This window comes from Plecotus auritus (genome assembly GCF_963455305.1).
Source record: "Plecotus auritus genome assembly, chromosome: 6".
In the NCBI taxonomy this organism is placed as follows: domain Eukaryota; kingdom Metazoa; phylum Chordata; class Mammalia; order Chiroptera; family Vespertilionidae; genus Plecotus; species Plecotus auritus.
In genome coordinates, this window is record NC_137773.1 from 2,149,495 (window position 1) to 2,168,990 (window position 19,496).

A 19,496-nucleotide genomic window follows, 5' to 3' on the forward strand; every position below is an offset into this window, starting at 1 on the left:
CTAGGTGGGGCCACTCCTCCGTGTTCCCGAGGCCACACCCACTAGGTGGGGCCACTCCTCCGTGTTCCCAAGGCCACACACACTAGGCGGGGCCACTCCTCCGTGTTCCCGAGGCCACACCCACTAGGTGGGGCCACTCCTCTGTGTTCCCAAGGTCACACACACTAGGCGGGTCCATGTTCCCGCGGTCACACCCACTAGGCGGGTCCATGTTCCCAAGGTCACACACACTAGGCGGGTCCATGTTCCCGCGGTCACACCCACTAGGCGGGTCCATGTTCCCGCGGTCACACCCACTAGGCGGGTCCATGTTCCCAAGGTCACACACACTAGGCGGGTCCGTGTTCCCGAGGTCACACGCACTAGGCGGGGCCACTCCTCCATGTTCCCAAGGTCACACCCACTAGGCGGGTCCATGTTCCCGAGGTCACACACACTAGGCGGGTCCGTCCCTCCATGTTCCCGAGGCCACATGTTACCCGCACCCACTCCTTTCCCGGCCGAGCAGCACTGGCTGTGGGGTGACCGCGGTGCTGTCCCTCCGCCCTCGCTGGCCGCCGCCTGCGCCCCAGCTGCGGTGCTGCTAGAGGACGGCTTCCTCTGGGGCGTGGGCCTGGGACGTCTGCAGCCTTTTGCGGAGCTGCTTCCGTGTCAGCTCAGAGCGTGTGGGGCTGTGTCTGCGCCAGTTCCTTTAGGAAGCCGCGGCCCGCGCGCGCGTTTGCTGTCTCCTCCTCGTCCTCGCGCCCTCCTCCACGTCCCGAGGTCGTTTCGCCTTCCTGTGCCTCGCTCTGGCCACCAGCCCCGCTCCAGCCTGCTCCCTGGCTGCTCCCTGGCAGACGTGACGAGCAGGTTCCCGTGCGGTCGTGTAGGTCTGGGATGGAGTGGGAGGCCCAGGCCCCGACGGCCGGCCTCGACACAGCCCGTGGGGCCTGAAACCGTGCTCAGGCCTCCCTCTGCACCTGTCCTCTGGGTGCCAGAGCCTCCCACCTGCAAAGGTGCCAGCGAGGGCCTGGGACGGGAGGCGGGCACCTGCAGGGTGGAACTCCGAGGGTCTCCCGGCGGGTGGGCCCTGGGCTCTCCTGCTGGGTCGGCCCCTGGCTCCTGCATGGCCGGGCGAGTTCTGGGTTCAGACTCTGTGGACAGGACTAGCAGCCACTCGGGCCGCACAGGAAGTCGTGAGCGGTGTGGCTCGGGGCCCCAAGCGGGTCGGAGCCGTGAAGCCACTCCCAGAGGCCGCGTGAGGCAGAAGCAGGAGGCCCGCGGGGCACCCGGGGCTGGTTGGTGGGCTGTGTGTGCGGGAATCGGCTCTGCCGGCGGCGGCTCTCTCGGCCGGAAGGGCAGCGGGAGGCCTTCTCTGTGAGGCCCTCCCGTGGCCCAGCCTCGCTGATGCCTCCCTGTGTGTTTGGGGCAGAAAGGGCTGGCACGGGCAGGACAGGGCAAGCCCTGGTCACATGAGCTGGGAATGGCCCTGGACCCTACGTGAGGAGGCTCGGCCACCGGGTCCTGTGGGCCTGGCCACGGCTTCTCCCACTGTCGGTCAGGAGAAGGACAGGGTGGTGAGTCCTCTCCGCCCGGTCACCCCCAGAGGCTCCAGGTCCTGACCGAGGCGGGAACAGCAGGAGCCCAAGTCCACGGCTCGAGTGGGGGGTGTGCGTGCAGGGCATGTGGGGCCCTGGGGGATCGTCCAGCCCCCCACCCACGGCTCCACCCTGCGGCTGCCCCGCGGTCCCAGGACGTCCCTCTCCACAGGTGGGGGCCATCGGTGACGAGGAGGAGTGGGTCAGCCTGTACGCGGAGGAGAATGAGCCTGATGCCCAGACACTGGAGATCCCAAACCTCACGCCCTACACACATTACAGGTGAGACGGGCGGCCCTCCAGCAGGGGGCGCTGTCTGCATGTCGGTGCATGCGGGACGTCTATAAGGGGCAAGAACGGGAAATTGAAGCTGTAGGAGCAAGGTGCACAGCTGAGTCTTTTCCAGGGAGGTCTGCCCCCGATGCCAGACTGACAGTGACCCGTCCGTCCACACCAGCTGGCAGGCACCCTGTCGAGACGCCTGTGTGCAGTCAGACAAGAGCTACTTTTCGTTTAAAATTTTTTTAAATATGTTCTTTTATTGATTTCAGAGAGAAAGGGAGAGAGAGAGAGAAAGAGAGAGAGAGAGACATCAATGATGAGAGAATCATTGATCGGCTGCCTCCTGCACACCCCCCACTGGGGATGGAGCCCACACCCCGGGCATGCGCCCTGACTAGGGATCCAACCATGACCTCCTGGTTCCTAGGTCAATGCTCAGCCCCTGAGCCACGCCAGCCGGGCCTGTGCTGCTTCTCTTTACAAAACTCGTGGCCGTGCAGGACGACCCGCTGCCCGCCCCCCCTTGGCCAGGGGCTGCTGGTCTCAGTGATCCACACTGAACGTGCCATTTCACCTTCTGCTTCTCGACCCTGAAACACGGGCAGGCGTAAATCCTTGGCCTTCACGAGGGCAGCGCGATGATGAGCTGTTAGCGAGGCTATAACTTCCCGGGAGACGACGGAGGGCGATGCAATTTCCCGTTATGGCCGCGGGCGCGGGCGGATGGTGCCATTGTCCTGCCAGGACACGCAGCTCCGCGACTGGGGAGGGAGCAGGGACGGCGTCCTTGCGAAGAACACGTCTCAGTCAGGCTCCAAAGCAAACCCCACAGGAGCGGCTGCTTCGGGTCTGTTCCCTTTAACCTTTCCCCCAAGATTGGAGCAGACGATTCAAGGATGCCACACACTCATTTTTTTAGAGAAAACACTGTAAGGCCAGCCAGTGGGATTCACGGCTTCCCTCGTGAACTCGGCATCGGCCACGTGGTTATTTCTAAGATCGGAAGCTGCAGTTAGAGCCCGGCCAGGGTGGCTCAGTGGGTCGAGCATTGTGCCATGCACAAAGAGGTCACTGGTTCGATTCCCAGTGAGGACCCATGCCCGGGTTGCAGGCTTGATCCCCATTTGGGATGGTGCAGGAGGCAGCGACCGATGTTTCTCTCTCGTTGATGTTTCTGTCTCTCTCTGCCTCTCCCTTCCTCTCTCTCTAAAATCAAGAAAAACATTTCAAAAAAAGAAGCTGCAGTTAGAGGCCCGTGTCCCTGCCTTAGCTGTGTGTAGCGTTAGGAAGCCTCTGTAGGTAAGAAGGACGTGTGTGCACATCACATGTTTTCCTTGTATGTGAGTTCAGTTCACAAAGGTGTGGCTAGAAATGCAGGAGAGACAGGGCTGGAACATGGGCATGGACTTAGAGAACATCTGACTGCACCCTCGCTGTGCAGACCGGGGACGGAGGCGTCTGGTTGGCCACAGGTTTGTGACCGGTCGAATCCGGCGTTCTCACCCAAACTGGCAGGAATGGGCCGGGGGGGCGGGGCCTGGGTCATCGAAGAGACTTTGGACGTTCAGAGCTGGCGTTTGGTGTGACGATCTGACGCTCCATCTGTTAAACAGCTGCTTGAACTTCGATCCCCTGAGCCAGCCCCTGGCAGCTGGCGGCACACAGGCCGCGGAACCCACGCGGTCACGCTTCTGGGGAACCTGAAGCCGCTGATGTGTAGATTTCCTGTGTTTTGAGGTCTTTCAGGGAAAAAGACCAGATATGTAATTTGCATTTTTAAAATATTTTTATTATAGAATAATTGCATATTCATTGGGGTCAACAATCAATTTTTTGTTGTTGTGAATCCTCACCCGAGGATATTTTTCCACTGATTTTTAGAGAGAGTGGAAGGGAGGGGGAGAGGCAGAGAGAAACATCGATGTGAGAGAGACACATCGATTGGTTGCCTCCTGCACATGCCCTCACGGGGCTGGGGATCGAGCCTGCCACCAAGGTACGTGCCCTTGACCGGACTCGAGCCCTTCAGTCTGACGGCCCAGGCTCTACCCACTGAACCCAACGGGCTAAGGCTATAATTTGCATTTTTAGTGAAACCAGGTAGAGAGGGGGCGCCCTGGAGCATGGGCCTAGGACACAGGTAGACCCACGCCTGAGCCCCCTTGTCCCGCAGACAGCCTGGGGGTTCTGTTTCCTCTGTCTCCCACGCTGCCCTCTGCTGCCGAGGAACGCTCTCGCTGTTGTGCCGCCAGGTTCCGGATGAGGCAGGAGAACGTGGTGGGGGCCAGCCCCTTCAGCCAGTCCTCCCGGGTCATCCAGACGCTGCAGGCCCCCCCGGACGTGGCTCCGTCCAGCATCACCGTCCGGACCGCCAGCGAGACCAGCCTGCGGCTACGCTGGGTGGTGAGTTGAGTGGCGAGGGGCTGCAGGCGGTGGTCTGGGGCCCCCAGGGGCACGCACGCACGCACCCAGGGCGTGGCCTCTCCGCCCCGCCCAGTCCCGGTCCAGACCTGTCACCTCACTAAGCCGCAAGGTGCCGCCCGCCTGGCTCTCGTTGATCGGTGGCGCTCCTCACGGCGCCTGGAGCCGAGCGGGGGGCTGTGCGCCCTGGGTCCGGGTCACACAGAACTGTAAGGGCACCAGCTTGACATTCCATCGGAACAGCCCCCCAAAACGAAGCCAGGATGTGGTCAGAGAAATCACGTCCGGCCAAGCTCACTGACAGGGTGCCCTTAGCTCACAGGGAAGTTCCACTCACTGTCCCCCAAGTGGAGCTGAGCCCCCCACTCTCACTGCCCCTCTAGGTGGAGCTGACCCCCACTCTCACCAGGGACAGTGGTGTCTGAGCACATCCCCCAGGAAAGGTTGTCCAGGGACCTGGCCCATAAGACAGGCCCCGCTGGGGCCCCGGCAGGGATGGGGCTGAGACGTCAGCTCACACGGACTGTCCCCCAGCCCCTGCCCGATTCCCGGTACAACGGGAACCCCGAGTCGGTGGGCTACAGGGTCAAGTACTGGCGCCCGGACCTGCGGGCCCCCGCGCGGGCGCACGTCGTCAGCGACCGGCTGGAGAGGGAGCTGACCATCGAGGAGCTGGAGGAGTGGACGGAGTACGAGGTGCAGGTGCAGGCCTTCAACGCCATCGGGGCCGGGCCCTGGAGCGAGGTGGTGCGCGGCCGCACGCGGGAGTCAGGTGAGGGCAGGCCGGGCCGGGCCACACGGCCTCCCAGGGGGAGCTGACCCCCACTCTCACTGCCCCCAGGGGGAGCTGACCCCCACTCTCACTGCCCCCCCGGGGGAGCTGACCCCCACTCTCACTGCCCCCAGGGGGAGCTGACCCCCACTCTCACTGCCCCCAGGGGGAGCTGACCCCCACTCTCACTCCCCCCAGGGGGAGCTGACCCCCACTCTCACTCCCCCCAGGGGGAGCTGACCCCCACTCTCACTGCCCCTGTAGATGGAGCTGACCCCCACTCTCACTGCCCCCCAGGGGGAGCTGACCCCCACTCTCACTGCCCCCGAGGTGGAGCTGAGCCCCACATCACTGCCCCCAGGGGGAGCTGACCCCCACTCTCACTGCCCCCGAGGTAGAGCTGAGCCCCACTCTCACTGCCCCCCAGGGGGAGCTGACCCCCACTCTCACTGCCCCCAGGGTGAGCTGACCCCCACTCTCACTGCCCCCCAGGGGGAGCTGACCCCCACTCTCACTGCCCCCCAGGGGGAGCTGACCCCCACTCTCACTGCCCCCCAGGGGGAGCTGACCCCCACTCTCACTGCCCCCCAGGGGGAGCTGACCCCCACTCTCACTGCCCCCAGGGGGAGCTGACCCCCACTCTCACTAGCTCTTCGCTGGCTCTTCCCAATGTCTGTGTTGCCAGCTTCCTACCAGGAACCGTCCGCTCGAGGGTAATCTAAGTGACCTTCCTTAGAGCCCACGGGGGCTGGACTCCATGGTCGTTCAGTTAGGGGTCACTTCGCCGTCAGTGAGGAGAAGCACGAGGGGAGTCTCAGGGACCCTCACGGAGCGGGGCATCCGGACGAGGCAGGTGTGAGGTGCTCAGCCCGTCTCACCGCCCTACGAGGCAGGATGCGACTGGGCTGGGTTCGGGGTGCAGGCCTCCCTCCTCCCCACTCCCCACTCCCGGCTTGCTCCAGCTCCCACCCCGGCACGAGCAGGTGTGGGCCGGGCCTGGCCGTGTCAGGAGGCACCTGCAGGCTGTGGACAGCTCGCCCTTGACCTGTCCCCGCGGTCACGCGCTCCACGCTGGCGTTCCCGCAGCTGTCGCTGGCCTGGCGGGTGGCTCCTGTCCTCCTGGTCCTCTCTGGGGGGCGGGGCCTCCGAGGGGCGGACGAAGAACTGGGAAACAGCCGCTGGAGAGCCAGCGAGTGTCAGGCAGGAGGCGTGAGTGAGCAGGGATCCTGGGACACGGATAACGGGGCCCGGGCCGAGGTGACAGCACCCAGCTGCTGGGAGGACCGCGTGTTCGAGGGGGTGCCGAGCGGCCAGGGCCGCGTCCTCCCGGGCTGCGGAGCTCATGGCGTTAGAACGCGAGGGAGGCGCGGAGACTCCCTGTGCCTGCGCCACCACAGGACGTAGAACGCGACCCTCCGAGCCAGGTCTCTGTGCCACAGGAGACGCTGCCGAGGCCGAGGGCAGCTGTAGCCCAGGAACGGGCGGACGGCTAACACGGCCGGGCTCCTCTGGGGGAGGCTGGGTTCGGGGTGTTCCGGGCGCAGGCTAGGTAACAGGGTCGTCGATCTCCGCTTCCCGGCCTGGCGATCCCGCTGCCCCTTGTGCTTCGTGCTGGGAAGGGGTCCTCGGGGCCCTCCTGGGCTGACCCCCCCCCCCCCCGGGCCCTCCTGGGCTGATCCCCCCCCCAATGGCCCTCCTGGGATGACCCCCCCCCAGGGCCCTCCTGGGCTGACCCCCCATGGCCCTCCTGGGCAGACACCCCCTGGGCCCTCCTGGGCTGACCGCCCCTAGGGCCCTCCTGGGCTGACCCCCCATGGCCCTCCTGGGCTGACCCCCCATGGCCCTCCTGGGCTGACCCCCCATGGCCCTCCTGGGCAGACACCCCCTGGGCCCTCCTGGGCTGACCTCCCCCAATGGCCCTCCTGGGCAGACACCCCCTGGGCCCTCCTGGGCTGACCCCCCCCAATGGCCCTCCTGGGCTGACCCCCCATGGCCCTCCTGGGCTGACCCCCCATGGCCCTCCTGGGCTGACCCCCCATGGCCCTCCTGGGCTGACCCCCTCAGGGCCCTCCTGGGCAGACCCCCCTGGGCCCTCCTGGGCTGGGCTGACCCCCCACTCAGGACCCTCCTGGGCTGACCCCCCTGGGCCCTCCTGGGCTGACCCCCCCACTCAGGACCCTCCTGGGCTGACCCCCCTGGGCCCTCCTGAGATGACCCCCCCGCTCAGGACCCTCCTGGGCTGATCCCCCCTAGGGCCCTCCTGGGCTGACCCCCTCGGGGCCCTGTGCCCAGCCGTCAGTGCTACCAGAGCCATCCCGCCCCCTGCAGTGCTGGTCCTGTGGGGCCTCAGATTCTCTGCCTCTGAATGGAGCTTCCAGAACCTTCTGCCGCAGGAGCTGCCCTCTGAGCCACAGCCCTCCCAGCACAGCAGGTCTGACGTCCTGCCCTCCCTGTCCTGCTGGTGTCCACGCTGACCATCCCCAGCACAGACTTCCCTGCAGAGCTGGTCCCCCAGGCCTGCCCCGCGTTTGAGGAGGGGTGCGGCAGGCAGGGGGGAAGGGTGGAAGGAGCCGATGGGGAGGGGGGGCCGGAGGGAGCTGAGGGGGGTTGAGGGACCACCTCGGGAAGATGGCGACGGCGGGGTGCGTGGCCCGAGCCTGAGGCTGGGCTGGGACCGGCGGGACCTGGAGCCCCTGAGCTGGAGCCAACAGCTCTGCGTGCGCCCGCGGCTCTCACGGCCCTCAGGGGACATTAGGGGATAAACAGCCTGGGAACTCGGAAGGGCTGCGTGAGGAGGGGCAGCCCTCGGCGCCAGGACTCCTTCCCGGGGCCCCGAGGACCAGCAGGCGGAACCCGTGTGCTTCGGGGCTTCTGGAAGGGGGTTCTAAGGCTCCAAACGCGCTGTCGGTGCAGGAGGAGGTGAGTCCGCCTCCAGGTAGATAACGTGCGACTCCTTCAAACCTTCAAAACACGAACACTCCGTGATGCTCGGCAGGGTTAGTGCTGGAAGAATCAGAATCGGCTGAAACGTTCATTCTGCCGCGCGTCCTCTGTGCCCCAGGGGAACCCCGCTGTGCTCCAGGCACCCGTCTAGACCTCTGGGTCACCCTGTCCTCTGTGCCCCAGGGGGATCCCCGCTGTGCTCCAGGCACCCGTCTAGACCGCTGGGTCACCCTGTCCTCTGTGCCCCAGGGGGATCCCCGCTGTGCTCCTGGCACCCGTCTGACCGCTGGGTCACCCTGTCCTCTGTGCCCCAGGGGGATCCCCGCTGTGCTCCAGGCACCCGTCTAGACCGCTGGGTCACCCTGTGCTCGTGCCAGGCGTGGGTGCCCGCAGGAGGCGGGTGCCCGCATCACCACGTCGCAGAGGGCCTGCCACCACCTGCAGATCTCAGTTCAAAGCCGGGCCTGCGGGGCCCAGCTAGGGGTCTGAGAGGTGGCATGATGCGTTGCTACGGCAACGCCTCCCTTTTCCCAGGCGGCCAGTGTCAGGACTAGCGCCGAATCCTGGGGCACACAGCGGGGCTGGCTCTGCTCTCGTCCTGATCAAGTCGGAAATGGACTCGGACAGAGCGTCCCTCGCCTCCCCTTTCTCCGGCGGTGACTCCTGTCAGATCCCAGTTACCCCGCCGCTGGCGCAGCCGCCTGTGTCCGCCGTGTCGCGGGCCTGCGCGGTGGATGTGGGGGCGGCACTGGGCACGGAGCCCCGGGGACAGCACTGGGCGGGCGGCGGGCGCGGCGGCAGCCTCCCCGAGGGGCCGAGAGAACTTGAGGTTGTCAGGACTCCGTGGCCCTGAGGAGCCCCCACAAATCAGTATGTGGTCGCATAGGCCGAGGGACGATGAGCGACTCCGGTGAGGTACGGGACAGGTGCGCCCACGGTGCAGGCAACCACGCGGTCCCTCTCCAGCTCAGGGGCCGAGCTCCGGGCACAGGCAGGCGCCGGACCTTCTGTCCTGTGGCCACACGGTGACCGTCACCGCAGCAGCCGAGCCTGCGCTCTGAGGACCGTCAACGAGTTGGTAGAGAAGAGGGAGGCAGGGAGAAGCCGCTGCCCCCAGGACGCCCTCCAGGACTCCCCCCCGGCTACAGACACCCCAGGCTCGGTGTCCCCCGCAGCTGGTCCTCTGAGGCTGCGACTGGCTGTGGGCCTGCCTTCCTGTCTCCCACAGCCTCTGTCTGCGAGCCCTGCTGGCACGGCAGTGGCCTGGTCAAACCTGCCCAGAACCTCGCGGCGCCCCGGCAGACCCTGCTCAGGCAGAACCAGAGCCTGGTCTAGCAGAACCTCCCGTGGACACGAGTCAGGGACAGACGGTGCAGCTGCGCCCCGAAAAAGCACTCCGTCTGCGTGGAGTGTAGGCCGGTTTCTCCGGCTTTGGCTTCCGTCTGCGGAGCCGGGGCAGCACGGCCCACCTGGGCTGTTGGGGGCATTAGATGTGATGTGCAGATCATACATGTCCTCCCTGGAGCCCACCCTGTCCCCGCACAAAACGCCGCGTTTATGGAGGTCAGTGCCCGGGGGCTGGAAGCGAGGATTTCCCACTGATGGTGGAAGCCCGCCGCCCTCCAGGCAAGAGGAAGGCAGAGCCCTCACTCCCTTGGGGGCGGGGGGTGGGGGGCTGAGCTAAACACCGGGGCTTACGGCGTCCGTCGCTGCTCACACAGAAGAGATTTGCATTTCCGCCCCGCCCCTGCGGTTCCGTCGGATCGCTCACAGGGCCCAGAGTGCATTGCGCTTTCGAGGGCCACAGATATCGGGGTAAGGACAGGCTCTTTATTGTGGGAGCCTTCAGACTCTGCTTGCCAACCCGTTTCACTCTCTTCGCAGTCCCTTCGGCCGCCCCGGGGAACGTGTCCGCCGTGGCGGTCAGCTCGACCCAGATCCTGCTGACATGGGCCTCGGTGCCCGAGCAGGACCAGAACGGCCTGATCCTGGGCTACAAGGTATGTGTGAGGGCCACCTCGCCTGGCTCGAGACACCCAGCTGCCACCCCTGTCCCCTCCCCGGCCAGCATGTTTCTGGTTTCTGAGGGACCCAAGCTCAGCTGCTCCCTGCTCCCTGCTCCCTGCTCCCTGCTCCCTGCTCCCTGCTTCTCACATCACTCGTCTCATGTAAGAGCCTTACGGCCTGGGGCTCAGGGTTGGCGTCGCCCTTAACAGAGCCAGACCAGGCGCAGAGCCCCTGTTCCCACGGGAGCCTCGCTCGTGAGGGCCAGCCGAGTGGGTTAGATAAATGCCAGTGTCCTGGCCATCCGGTCCGTCCTGACACCTCCAGCTTATCTGGAGTCCGTGTGACACCCGTTCACCCAGGCCCTCAAAACGCACTCCCTGCCTGTCCCTGCACCTCCCTCAGCCCTCCCTGCCCTCCTGCTGCCCCTCCCTCACCCCTCCCTACCCTCCTGCTGCCCCTCCCTCGGCCCTCCCTGCTCTCCTGCTCCCCTCCCTCACCCCTCCCTGCCCTCCTGCTCCCCTCCCTCACCCCTCCCTGCTCTCCTGCTCCCCTCCCTCACCCCTCCCTGCTCTCCTGCTCCCCTCCCTCACCCCTCCCTGCTCTCCTGCTGCCCCTCCCTCACCCCTCCCTGCCCTCCTGCTGCCCCTCCCTCACCTCGCCCTGCCCTCCTGCTGCCCCTCCCTCACCCCTCCCTGCCCTCCTGCTGCCCCTCCCTCACCTCGCCCTGCCCTCCTGCTGCCCCTCCCTCACCCCTCCCTGCCCTCCTGCTACCCCTCCCTCACCTCGCCCTGCCCTCCTGCTGCCCCTCCCTCACCCCTCCCTGCCCTCCTGCTGCCCCTCCCTCACCCCTCCCTGCCCTCCTGTCGCCCCTCCCTCACCTCTCCCTGCCCTCCTGCTGCCCCTCCCTCGGCCCTCCCTGCCCTCCTGTCGCCCCTCCCTCACCCCTCCCTGCCCTCCTGCTGCCCCTCCCTCAGCCCTCCCTGCCCTCCTGCTGCCCCTCCCTCGGCCCTCCCTGCCCTTCTGCTGCCCCTCCCTCACCCCTCCCTGCCCTCCTGTCGTCCCTCCCTCAGCCCTCCCTGCCCTCCTGCTGCCCCTCCCTCGGCCCTCCCTGCCCTCCTGCTGCCCCTCACTGGGCATTGCCGCTGCTCACCCCAGGCCCATGAGACAGGGTGACTCCGTTAGGCCCAGCGATCACGGAGTGGGGTCGGCCATCAACACCCCGCCCCCGTCCTGGAGGAGATGTTTCTGCGGGGCCTGTGCTCCCTCCCGGGGTCTGCCCTTTAAGCCTCGGTCACTGTGTGAGCCCGGGTTCCGGGGCAGATGGGCCTCTCCCGGTCAGCGGGGCGTGGGAAGGGGTTGCCTCTGTGCCCACCATGGAGCCCTCCGTCCGTGGCTGTGGTCAGCGTGGCTGCCTTTGGTGGCCTCAGATCTTGGCAAATTACGGCGAGGCATCCAGCCAGCAGCCCTGGGCCGGTCCCGGCTCCAGTGCCCTTCCACTCGGGTACGAGCGCTTCATCGCCATCCTCCCCAGTGCCAGCAAGTAGCAGTTAGACCAGGGGTGGGCAAACTTTTTGACTCGAGGGCCACCATGGGTTCTTAAACTGGACCGGAGGGCCGGAACAAAAGCATGGATGGAGTGTTTGTGTGAACTAATATAAATTCAAAGTAAAGGAGCGGAGGGGAGAGCAAGAGAACCCTCCGCTCTTTCAGCTCCGCGGGCCGGATAGAACAGCCGAACGGGCCGGATCCGGCCCGCGGGCCGTAGTTTGCCCACCGCTGAGTTAGACCCCTAAGCCTTCAGCCAGCTGCCGGGGCACGAAACGCCCTGGCTGGTCCTAGCGCCACGGGCGGCCGTGCTGCCGAGGCCCCTGCCTGGCGCCCGCGTCCTCACGCCCCCCCCTGTGCTGATGCTCCAGGTCCTGTTCCGGGCCAGAGACCTGGACCCCGAGCCCAGCAGCCACGTGGTGCGCGGCAACCACACGCGGTCGGCGCTCCTGGCGGGTCTGCGCAAGTTCGTGCTGTACGAGCTGCAGGTGCTGGCGTTCACGCGCATCGGGAGCGGGGTGGCCAGCACACCGCTGGTCCTGGAGCGGACCAAGGACGACGGTACGTGGCGGTGCGCCCCCACTCCCAGAGAAGCGGCCTGTGCCGCGTGTCCCTCCCGCCGGCCGCTCTGGGAAGCGCTGCGTCCTCTGCCAGGGGTGGCCACGGTGCCCCCTCCCAGGGGAGCGCGGGGCAGCAGACCGTGCGGGTCGTGAACTTTCCAACTCGGTGTCCGGCCACTGCTCCTTCCAGGGGAGGAAAACAACACAGACCGGCCTCGGTCACGGAGCGGCGAGATGGCCAGTGGCAGCGGGAGTGGGTTACGGCCCAGCGTGAGCCTGCGCGGGGTTTCCGTGGTAACTGAGCGGGTGTGCGGGCAGGAAAGGCCGCTCCGGCAGGGTCCGCACCGTCCAGTCACACACCACTGCTGCCCACGTGCCCGGGGTCCTGGTGCCCCCCACGCTCCTTTGCATAACCTGAGGTCATCGACCTGTGCACGTGGAGCGGCCGCTCAGGGCCCCGGCGGGCACCCAGCGCGCGTTTCCAGACCTGCACCCAGGAACGGCGGCTGTGTTCGTGGCGTCTCGCTTGGCAGGGAACAGCCGCCCTCTTCGCAGGGCCCCGCCCCTCCAGGCGCTGCTCCCCACCCTCACGCACATGCCTGGTGCCTGTCAGAGGGCGGCACTGGTCTCCCCAGCCCTCCCGGCCCGCACTGCTGCGGAGGAAAAACAACGTAGATTTTCTTCTTTTTTCTTTTTTAATATATAAATTTTTTTTCAGAGAGAAGGAAGGAGGGAGAGAGAGAGAAACATCAATGATGAGAGAGAATCATTGATTGGCTGCCTCCTGCACGCCACCTACTGGGGATCGAGCCCGCAACCTGGGCATGTGCCCTGACTGGGAATTGAACCGTGACCTCTTGGTTCATAGGTCGACGCTCAACCACGGAGCCACACCGGCCGGGCGGTGGTGGATTTTCTTAAACATCTTCACCAAAGCAATGACTTAGTCCCCAGATGTCCTGGGAGGGGGCACTATGGCCACACCTGGCAAGGACGGGCTCCATCGGCCTGTCTGTCTGTCCGTCCATCCTCCCGGAGCGTAGCGTGTCCCAGCAGCTGTGGACGGGAGGGGACACGTGTCCCGAGGCTGTTTCTCTGAACCGGACGCAGCCCTTGTGTCCCAGGCTGCACAGGGAGGCGGGGAGGGGCTTTAGAGACGGCCTTAAAGCTCGGCCGCCGGGCAGAACGGTTCTCCCTAGAGCGACCGGTGACCGTTCTCCCCTGGGACGGCGCAAAGGCCGAGGCCAACGGGACGCGTGGGCTGGGGCATGTGTGGCTCTCCCAGCATGTGAGCCGTAGCCGCCTCCTCACACTTACTTTACCCAAACCCAAGGGTCATCGCACGTTTAAGATATCCAATGCTGTCCTCAGCTTAGTAGCTAAGGCAGAAGCCGCAGCCTGGGATGCCTGGCACACGCACTGTACTTACCATTGATCACACACGCCCACCGCCCCTCCCGGAACCCGCCGGACAGCGGGAAGTCCTGAGAGTGGCCGATTCCATAAACCTGACTCTGGGGGCCCTGCTGCGTCCTGCTGTCCTCACCGCTGGCGCACCGTGCAGCAGGCCACAGCAGGACCTACTGCGTGCACCATGCATGGCCACAGCAGGACCTACTGCGTGCACTGTGCATGGCCACAGCAGGAACCACTGCGTGCACCGTGCATGGCCACAGCAGGAACCACTGTGTGCACCGTGCATGGCCACAGCAGGAACCACTGCGTGCACTGTGCATGGCCACAGCAGGACCTACTGCGTGCACCGTGCATGGCCACAGCAGGACCTACTGCGTGCACCGTGCATGGCCACAGCAGGACCTACTGCATGCACCGTGCATGGCCACAGCAGGAACCACTGCGTGCACCGTGCATGGCCACAGCAGGACCTACTGCGTGCACCATGCATGACCACAGCAGGACCTACTGCGTGCACCGTGCATGGCCACAGCAGGACCTACTGCGTGCACCGTGCATGGCCACAGCAGGACCTACTGCGTGCACCGTGCATGGCCACAGCAGGACCTACTGCGTGCACTGTGCATGACCACAGCAGGACCTACTGCGTGCACTGTGCATGGCCACGCTCTGGGACAGGGCGTGACTGTACACATGGCATTTTGTCCATGTTTGTCGCCTCCATTGTGAGTTGGGAGTGGCTTTCAGCCTTTTTACTTCTCTGACACGGCCTTGCAGATGTCAAGCCCAGAAAAGAACTCAGCTCTGATTGGTGAAATGTTTTATTACTAAACTAGTGGCCCAATGCACTAAGATTCGTGCAAGAATGGGCCTTCCTTCCCCTGGCTGCCAACACCGCCCTCACTCGGGCTGGAGCCGCCTTTCCGCCTTCCCACGCTGCCCAGCGGCACCGCCCCCGGCCGCTCGGCACCTGCATATGCAAATTAACCTGCCATCTTTGTTGGGTTAATTTGCATACTCACTCCTGATTGGCTGGTGGGTATTGCGAAGGTACGGTCCATTTGCATCTCACTCTTTTATCAGTGTAGATGTGTGGAGGCAGTGTTGGTCAATGACATTGTATGATTTTTAGGTGACTAGCATTGTCGTTCAGCACCCAAACTCTAGTTCCCTTCGCTACCATTTCTTTGACCCCCAACACCCACTCACCCTTTTCCCCCACCCTGACCCTCACCTAATGTCCACGCCAGGGCACCTCAGCAGCTGGCCTGGCCCCGGGGCTCCCAGCCTGGCTGAGCACCGCACAGCAGGCGGCTGATGGAGGTGGGGTTTCCCAGAACCATCCGGGAGCCACGCAGAGCCCGTCAGACCCCAAAGTCATTCGCCCGAACGTGGCGTGTCCCCCGCGAACAGCGTCACGGCACAGTGACCGTGTGTCCAGTTCCCAGGCCCACACGGGACCTTGTCAGGGCCCCAGACAACATCGTCGGGCGCCTGGCTCATGAGACTTCCTTCGCCTCCAGCCCCAGGCCCCCCGGTGAGGCTGGTGTTCCCGGAAGTGAGGCTCACGTCGGTGCGGATCGTGTGGCAGCCCCCGGAGGAGCCCAACGGCATCATCCTGGGTAAGGGCGCGGAGGCGGGGGGCGCGGAGGCGGGGGGCGCGGGCGGCATGGGGCGGCGGGGGGCACGGGGCGGCAGGGGGCACGGGGCGGCAGGGGGCAGGGGGCGTGGGGCTGCGGGGGTCATGGGGAGGCAGGGGGCGCGGGGCGGCGTGGAGGCGGGGAGGGCGGGGAGGGCGGGGTGGCAGGGGTCACGGGGCAGCAGGGGTCACGGGGCAGCAGGGAGCAGGGGCGGCGGACACAGCTCAGAAAAGCCGCAGGCAGGTGCCGTCATCTCGTTCCATCACGTGGGAGGTTCCCGGCTCCAGCACCTGCGCGTCCTGGACTGAGAGGGTGACCCGCGGTCTGAGCTGTGAGCTGAGGTTACTCGACAGGTCGAAGTTCACGGGTGGTGCCCCCAGAACTCCGGCAGAGCCACCCGTGACTGCCCCCGCCTCTCCGCGGTGGCCGGCTCTCCCGAGGACGGGTGCTTGGACGGTTCCCGGCCGTCCTCCCGCCGCGGCCGCGCTGTCCCTGGCAGAAGGGGGAGCGCCGTCCGCCACAGGCCCCGGGAGAGCTTGCTTTTCGTTCTCACTCGGCGCTCTGCTAGCGGCGACACAGGCCACGATGTCTCCTACTTCCCTGAAGGCGGCGAGTTTCACTTTAAAAACCACCGGTTCCTTTTTCTCGTCCCCTTTCACCGGGACAGATTTAGGGCCTCTACTTGCCGGGGGTCACGTGCGCCGTGAGGAGTAAGGGGGGATGAGGACACACCATCCCCGAGACGCTTACGGAGCGGCAGGAAGACAGGCACAGCCGGGGGGCAGGCGGCGGGGCGGCCACGGGGTGACAGGTGACGGGGTGGTCACGGGGGACAGGTGGCGGGGCGGCCATGGGGTGACAGGAGGCGGGGTGGTCACGGGGTGACAGGAGGCGGGGCGGCCACGGGGTGACAGGTGACAGGGGTGGTCCCGGACAGGCCAGTGGCGGACAGGGGAGGCTGTGAACGCAGAGGCCACACTGCCCGGGCCCGGCCTCCGCGCGGGGATCGGCCTCTAGTGCCTCGGTCTCCCCGCCCTCTGACGGGGACACGCCCCCCCCCAGGCTGACGGCTGAGCAGGAGGAACTCGGGCGGCGCCTGCCACACGCAGTGCTCGGTGCCGCTCCCGCAGCATGGGTGTCCCCTCACTTCTCCGGGACAGAGACGCTGCTGGACGGGGCGGGCTGACAGCACAGCGTCCACCCGCTAGTCACAAGGGGGAGGGGGCTCCGTGGGCCGTCCCCGTGTCCCCATCTCCGGTTCCGGGACAGACAGGGCAAAGCCTGAGCCGGCGCGGGGGCCGCGGAGAGGGCCCTCGGCGCCGAGGAGCTGGGTTTTGGTCTGTAGTCCGAGCCTCGCAGCCACGGCAACGGCGCCGGTGAGATAGCGCCGTGTCCCCGACACGCGGAGAGCGTCCCACCCGCCGCTGTTGTGATGCAGCGTCACGGAGGCCGGGTCTCCGTCACACACCAGCTGCAGGCGCTGCGGGTGCGGAGGCCGTTCCAGAGGCCCAGGTCGGGGGTCACGGAGGAGAGGGAACTGTCTCTGCGAGGCCCCGAACCCGAGACCCGGGGCCGCTCCCGCCCTGGCCCTCGGAGCGCATAAACGCGGCTGTGACCCAGCTCACACGTGTCCCTGCATCTCCGGCGGAGATGGACCACCAGCACCACAGCGCCTGCAGGGAACACGCGTGTCTTTGCACACACATCTCACTGGGGGCCTCCAGCATTTAGAGCAGCCTTGGGCAAACTACGGCCCGCGGGCCGGATCCGGCTGTTCTATCCGGTTCTCTTGCTCTCCGCTCCGCTCCTTTACTTTGAATTTATATTAGTCCACACAAACACTCCATCCATGCTTTTGTTCCGGTCCTCCGGTCCAGTTTAAGAACCCATGGTGGCCCTCGAGTCAGAAAGTTTGCCCACCCCTGAGTTAGAGCCTTCCTCTGGGGATGAGGGGCTCGCCCCGGCCCCCCCGGCCTCCCTTGCCGACGCCCTTAAATGCGACTGAGCTGAAGTGAAGCGAGTGCCCCTCAGGCCCACGCAGGGCCGTCCCACCTCACGCGCCAGGATCTCCCCCCGCCCCCACCCGCCTGCCGAGCGCCAGGCCTTCGCCTTGGGCTCACCGGGAAGGGTGTGCGGGAAGGGTGTGCGGGAAGGGTGTGCGAGGGCCCCGCCGGGAATTCGGAGCAGTGAGGGTGAGCGTCTGCCAAGGCGGCCGGGGCTCCCAGCCCTCGGGGGACGAGCTGTAAGACCAACAGCACACACGGCGCCCGGGCCGGGCTGGCGCGGGCCTCCCGGGGCGACTCAGCTGCTGTGGGTTCCCTGAGCAATGGACAGATGTCGGGGCCGTCACCACTCACACCCCAACAGAGGCCAGGGACGGGGTCAGGCAGCACCAGGCCCCCAAACCGGAGCGTGCGGCCCGGTGATGCCTCACAGAGCAGACGACTGTCAGAGCGATGCCGGGGGTTGCCCAGGGGACACCCCACCCAAGGCCTGCAGCCCAGGACTCACGGCAGGAAGAGGGGTCGGCCTCAGTCAACCCCCTGACCAGGCAGCCGAGACCCTGGCCCCCGGCATCAGCCCGTCTCGGCCTCTCTTCCTGTTTGCCTCGCACCGTGGACGCTTCTGGAGCTCTCTGGCGCGCCCCAGGTTGCCGGCCGGTGCCGTAAGGAGCAGAGGCCGGAATGGGAGCCGGGGAGGCTGCGTGAAGATGGCGCTGCGGGTGCGACACAGGCCACCGAGCAGCAGGCGCAGGGCCGCTGGGGACGCAGCAGCAGGCGGGAGGAGGGCGGAGGGCGGCTCGTTGTAGCGCAGCAACGTCACAGCCCAGGTGCTCACCGGCCAGGACCCCCAACACCCCAGGACCCACGGCAGCCCCCGGAGGCATTTCCCGCCGCCTCCGTCGCTCTGACAAGCCAAGGCGCCGAGAGTGGGGTGCCCAGGCCTGCGGAGCGGGATGCAGCCGGGCCCTGAGCCTCAAGCGCGGGCGTCCCGCCTGGCCCCCTGGGAACGTGCTCCTCCGAGGTGGCGCCGGGCTCGCGGCCTGGCGGAACCCGGTCTGGCAAGGGGCCCCCTTTGCCGGGAGACTGAGGTGGGCTCCCGCCTCCCGGAACTCGTGGTTGTGGAAAGTGAAGGCTGTGCAGCCGGGCAGACCCAGGGCCCAGCCGCTCTGCTGGGGGCATGCTGTGCGACCTCAGGCAGACCGCCTACCCTCTCTGAGCTTCCCTGCCTCCGGGCAGCTGAGGATGAGCACGCTGCCTGCTGGGACCGCTGTGAGGTCGGGGGACGAGGACTGGCGGGAGTCTCCAGGAAGAGCTGCCCTGTGGATGCGGTGGCTGCGCCGTCCTGGTGTTCGGGACGCTGGGCGTCTGGGCATCGCAGGAGGCTGAGGCTGGGGCTGGGGTTGGGGCTGGGGCTGAGGCTGGGGCTGGGGCTGGGGCTGGGGTTGGGGCTGGGGCTGAGGCTGGGGCTGGGGCTGGGGCTGAGGCTGAGGGGCTGGGGCTGGGGCTGGGGCTGGGGCTGAGGGGCTGGGGCTGGGGCTGGGGCTGGGGCTGGGGCTGGGGCTGGGGCTGAGGCTGAGGGGCTGGGGCTGGGGCTGAGGGGCTGGGGCTAAGGCTGAGGGGCTGGGGCTGGGGCTGAGGCTGGGGCTGGGGCTGAGGCTGAGGCTGGGGCTGAGGCTGGGGCTGGGGCTGAGGCTGGGGCTGGGGCTGGGGCTGAGGCTGGGGCTGGGTCTGGGGCTGGGGCTGAGGCTGAGGCTGGGGCTGGGGCTGGGGCTGGGGCTGAGGCTGAGGCTGGGGCTGGGGCTGGGGCTGGGGCTGAGGCTGGGGCTGGGGCTGAGGCTGAGGCTGGGGCTGAGGCTGAGGCTGGGGCTGAGGCTGGGGCTGGGGCTGGGGCTGAGGCTGAGGCTGGGGCTGAGGCTGGGGCTGGGGCTGAGGCTGGGGCTGGGGCTGGGGCTGGGTTGGGGCTGGGGCTGAGGCTGAGGCTGGGGCTGGGGCTGGGGCTGGTCCCGCGGCACCGGAACTCCAGGCTCCCGCCACGACCAACAGGACGGGAAGGCGGGAGGGCAGGTCCGGAGGAGAGCCGCTGGGTCGGCGCGTGGGGAAGCATGACCTCTAGCAGGACACCCAGCACAGGCCGAGGCCTTGGGGCCACGTCCAGACCAGGGCCAGCGGGTCACCGCGGCCGGGAGGAGAGAGCGCCATCAGAGGCGGAGCAGCCGCCGCAGGGGTCACTCGGGGCCTGACCGACACCTGTGAGCAGTGACGGTCATCGTGCGTCCGTCCGTGTGTGTGGTGGCAGCAGTGACCAGCGGGGGTCGGGGCCGAATGCGAGG

General features: G+C 66.7%; 1 protein-coding gene across 1 annotated transcript in view; it reads left to right on the forward strand.

Annotated features, from left to right (window-relative positions):
* SDK1 (sidekick cell adhesion molecule 1) overlaps positions 1-19,496 on the forward strand; it is a gene marked incomplete at its 5' end in the record, with an annotated part of 646,035 nt that overhangs the window by 579,074 nt on the left and 47,465 nt on the right. Inside the window, 6 exons of the mRNA XM_080672625.1 lie at positions 1,750-1,859; positions 4,112-4,262; positions 4,815-5,052; positions 9,880-9,995; positions 11,919-12,108; positions 15,047-15,145. Of these exons, the coding sequence (XP_080528751.1) occupies positions 1,750-1,859; positions 4,112-4,262; positions 4,815-5,052; positions 9,880-9,995; positions 11,919-12,108; positions 15,047-15,145 (904 nt within the window). The remainder of the gene's footprint in view (positions 1-1,749; positions 1,860-4,111; positions 4,263-4,814; positions 5,053-9,879; positions 9,996-11,918; positions 12,109-15,046; positions 15,146-19,496) is intronic.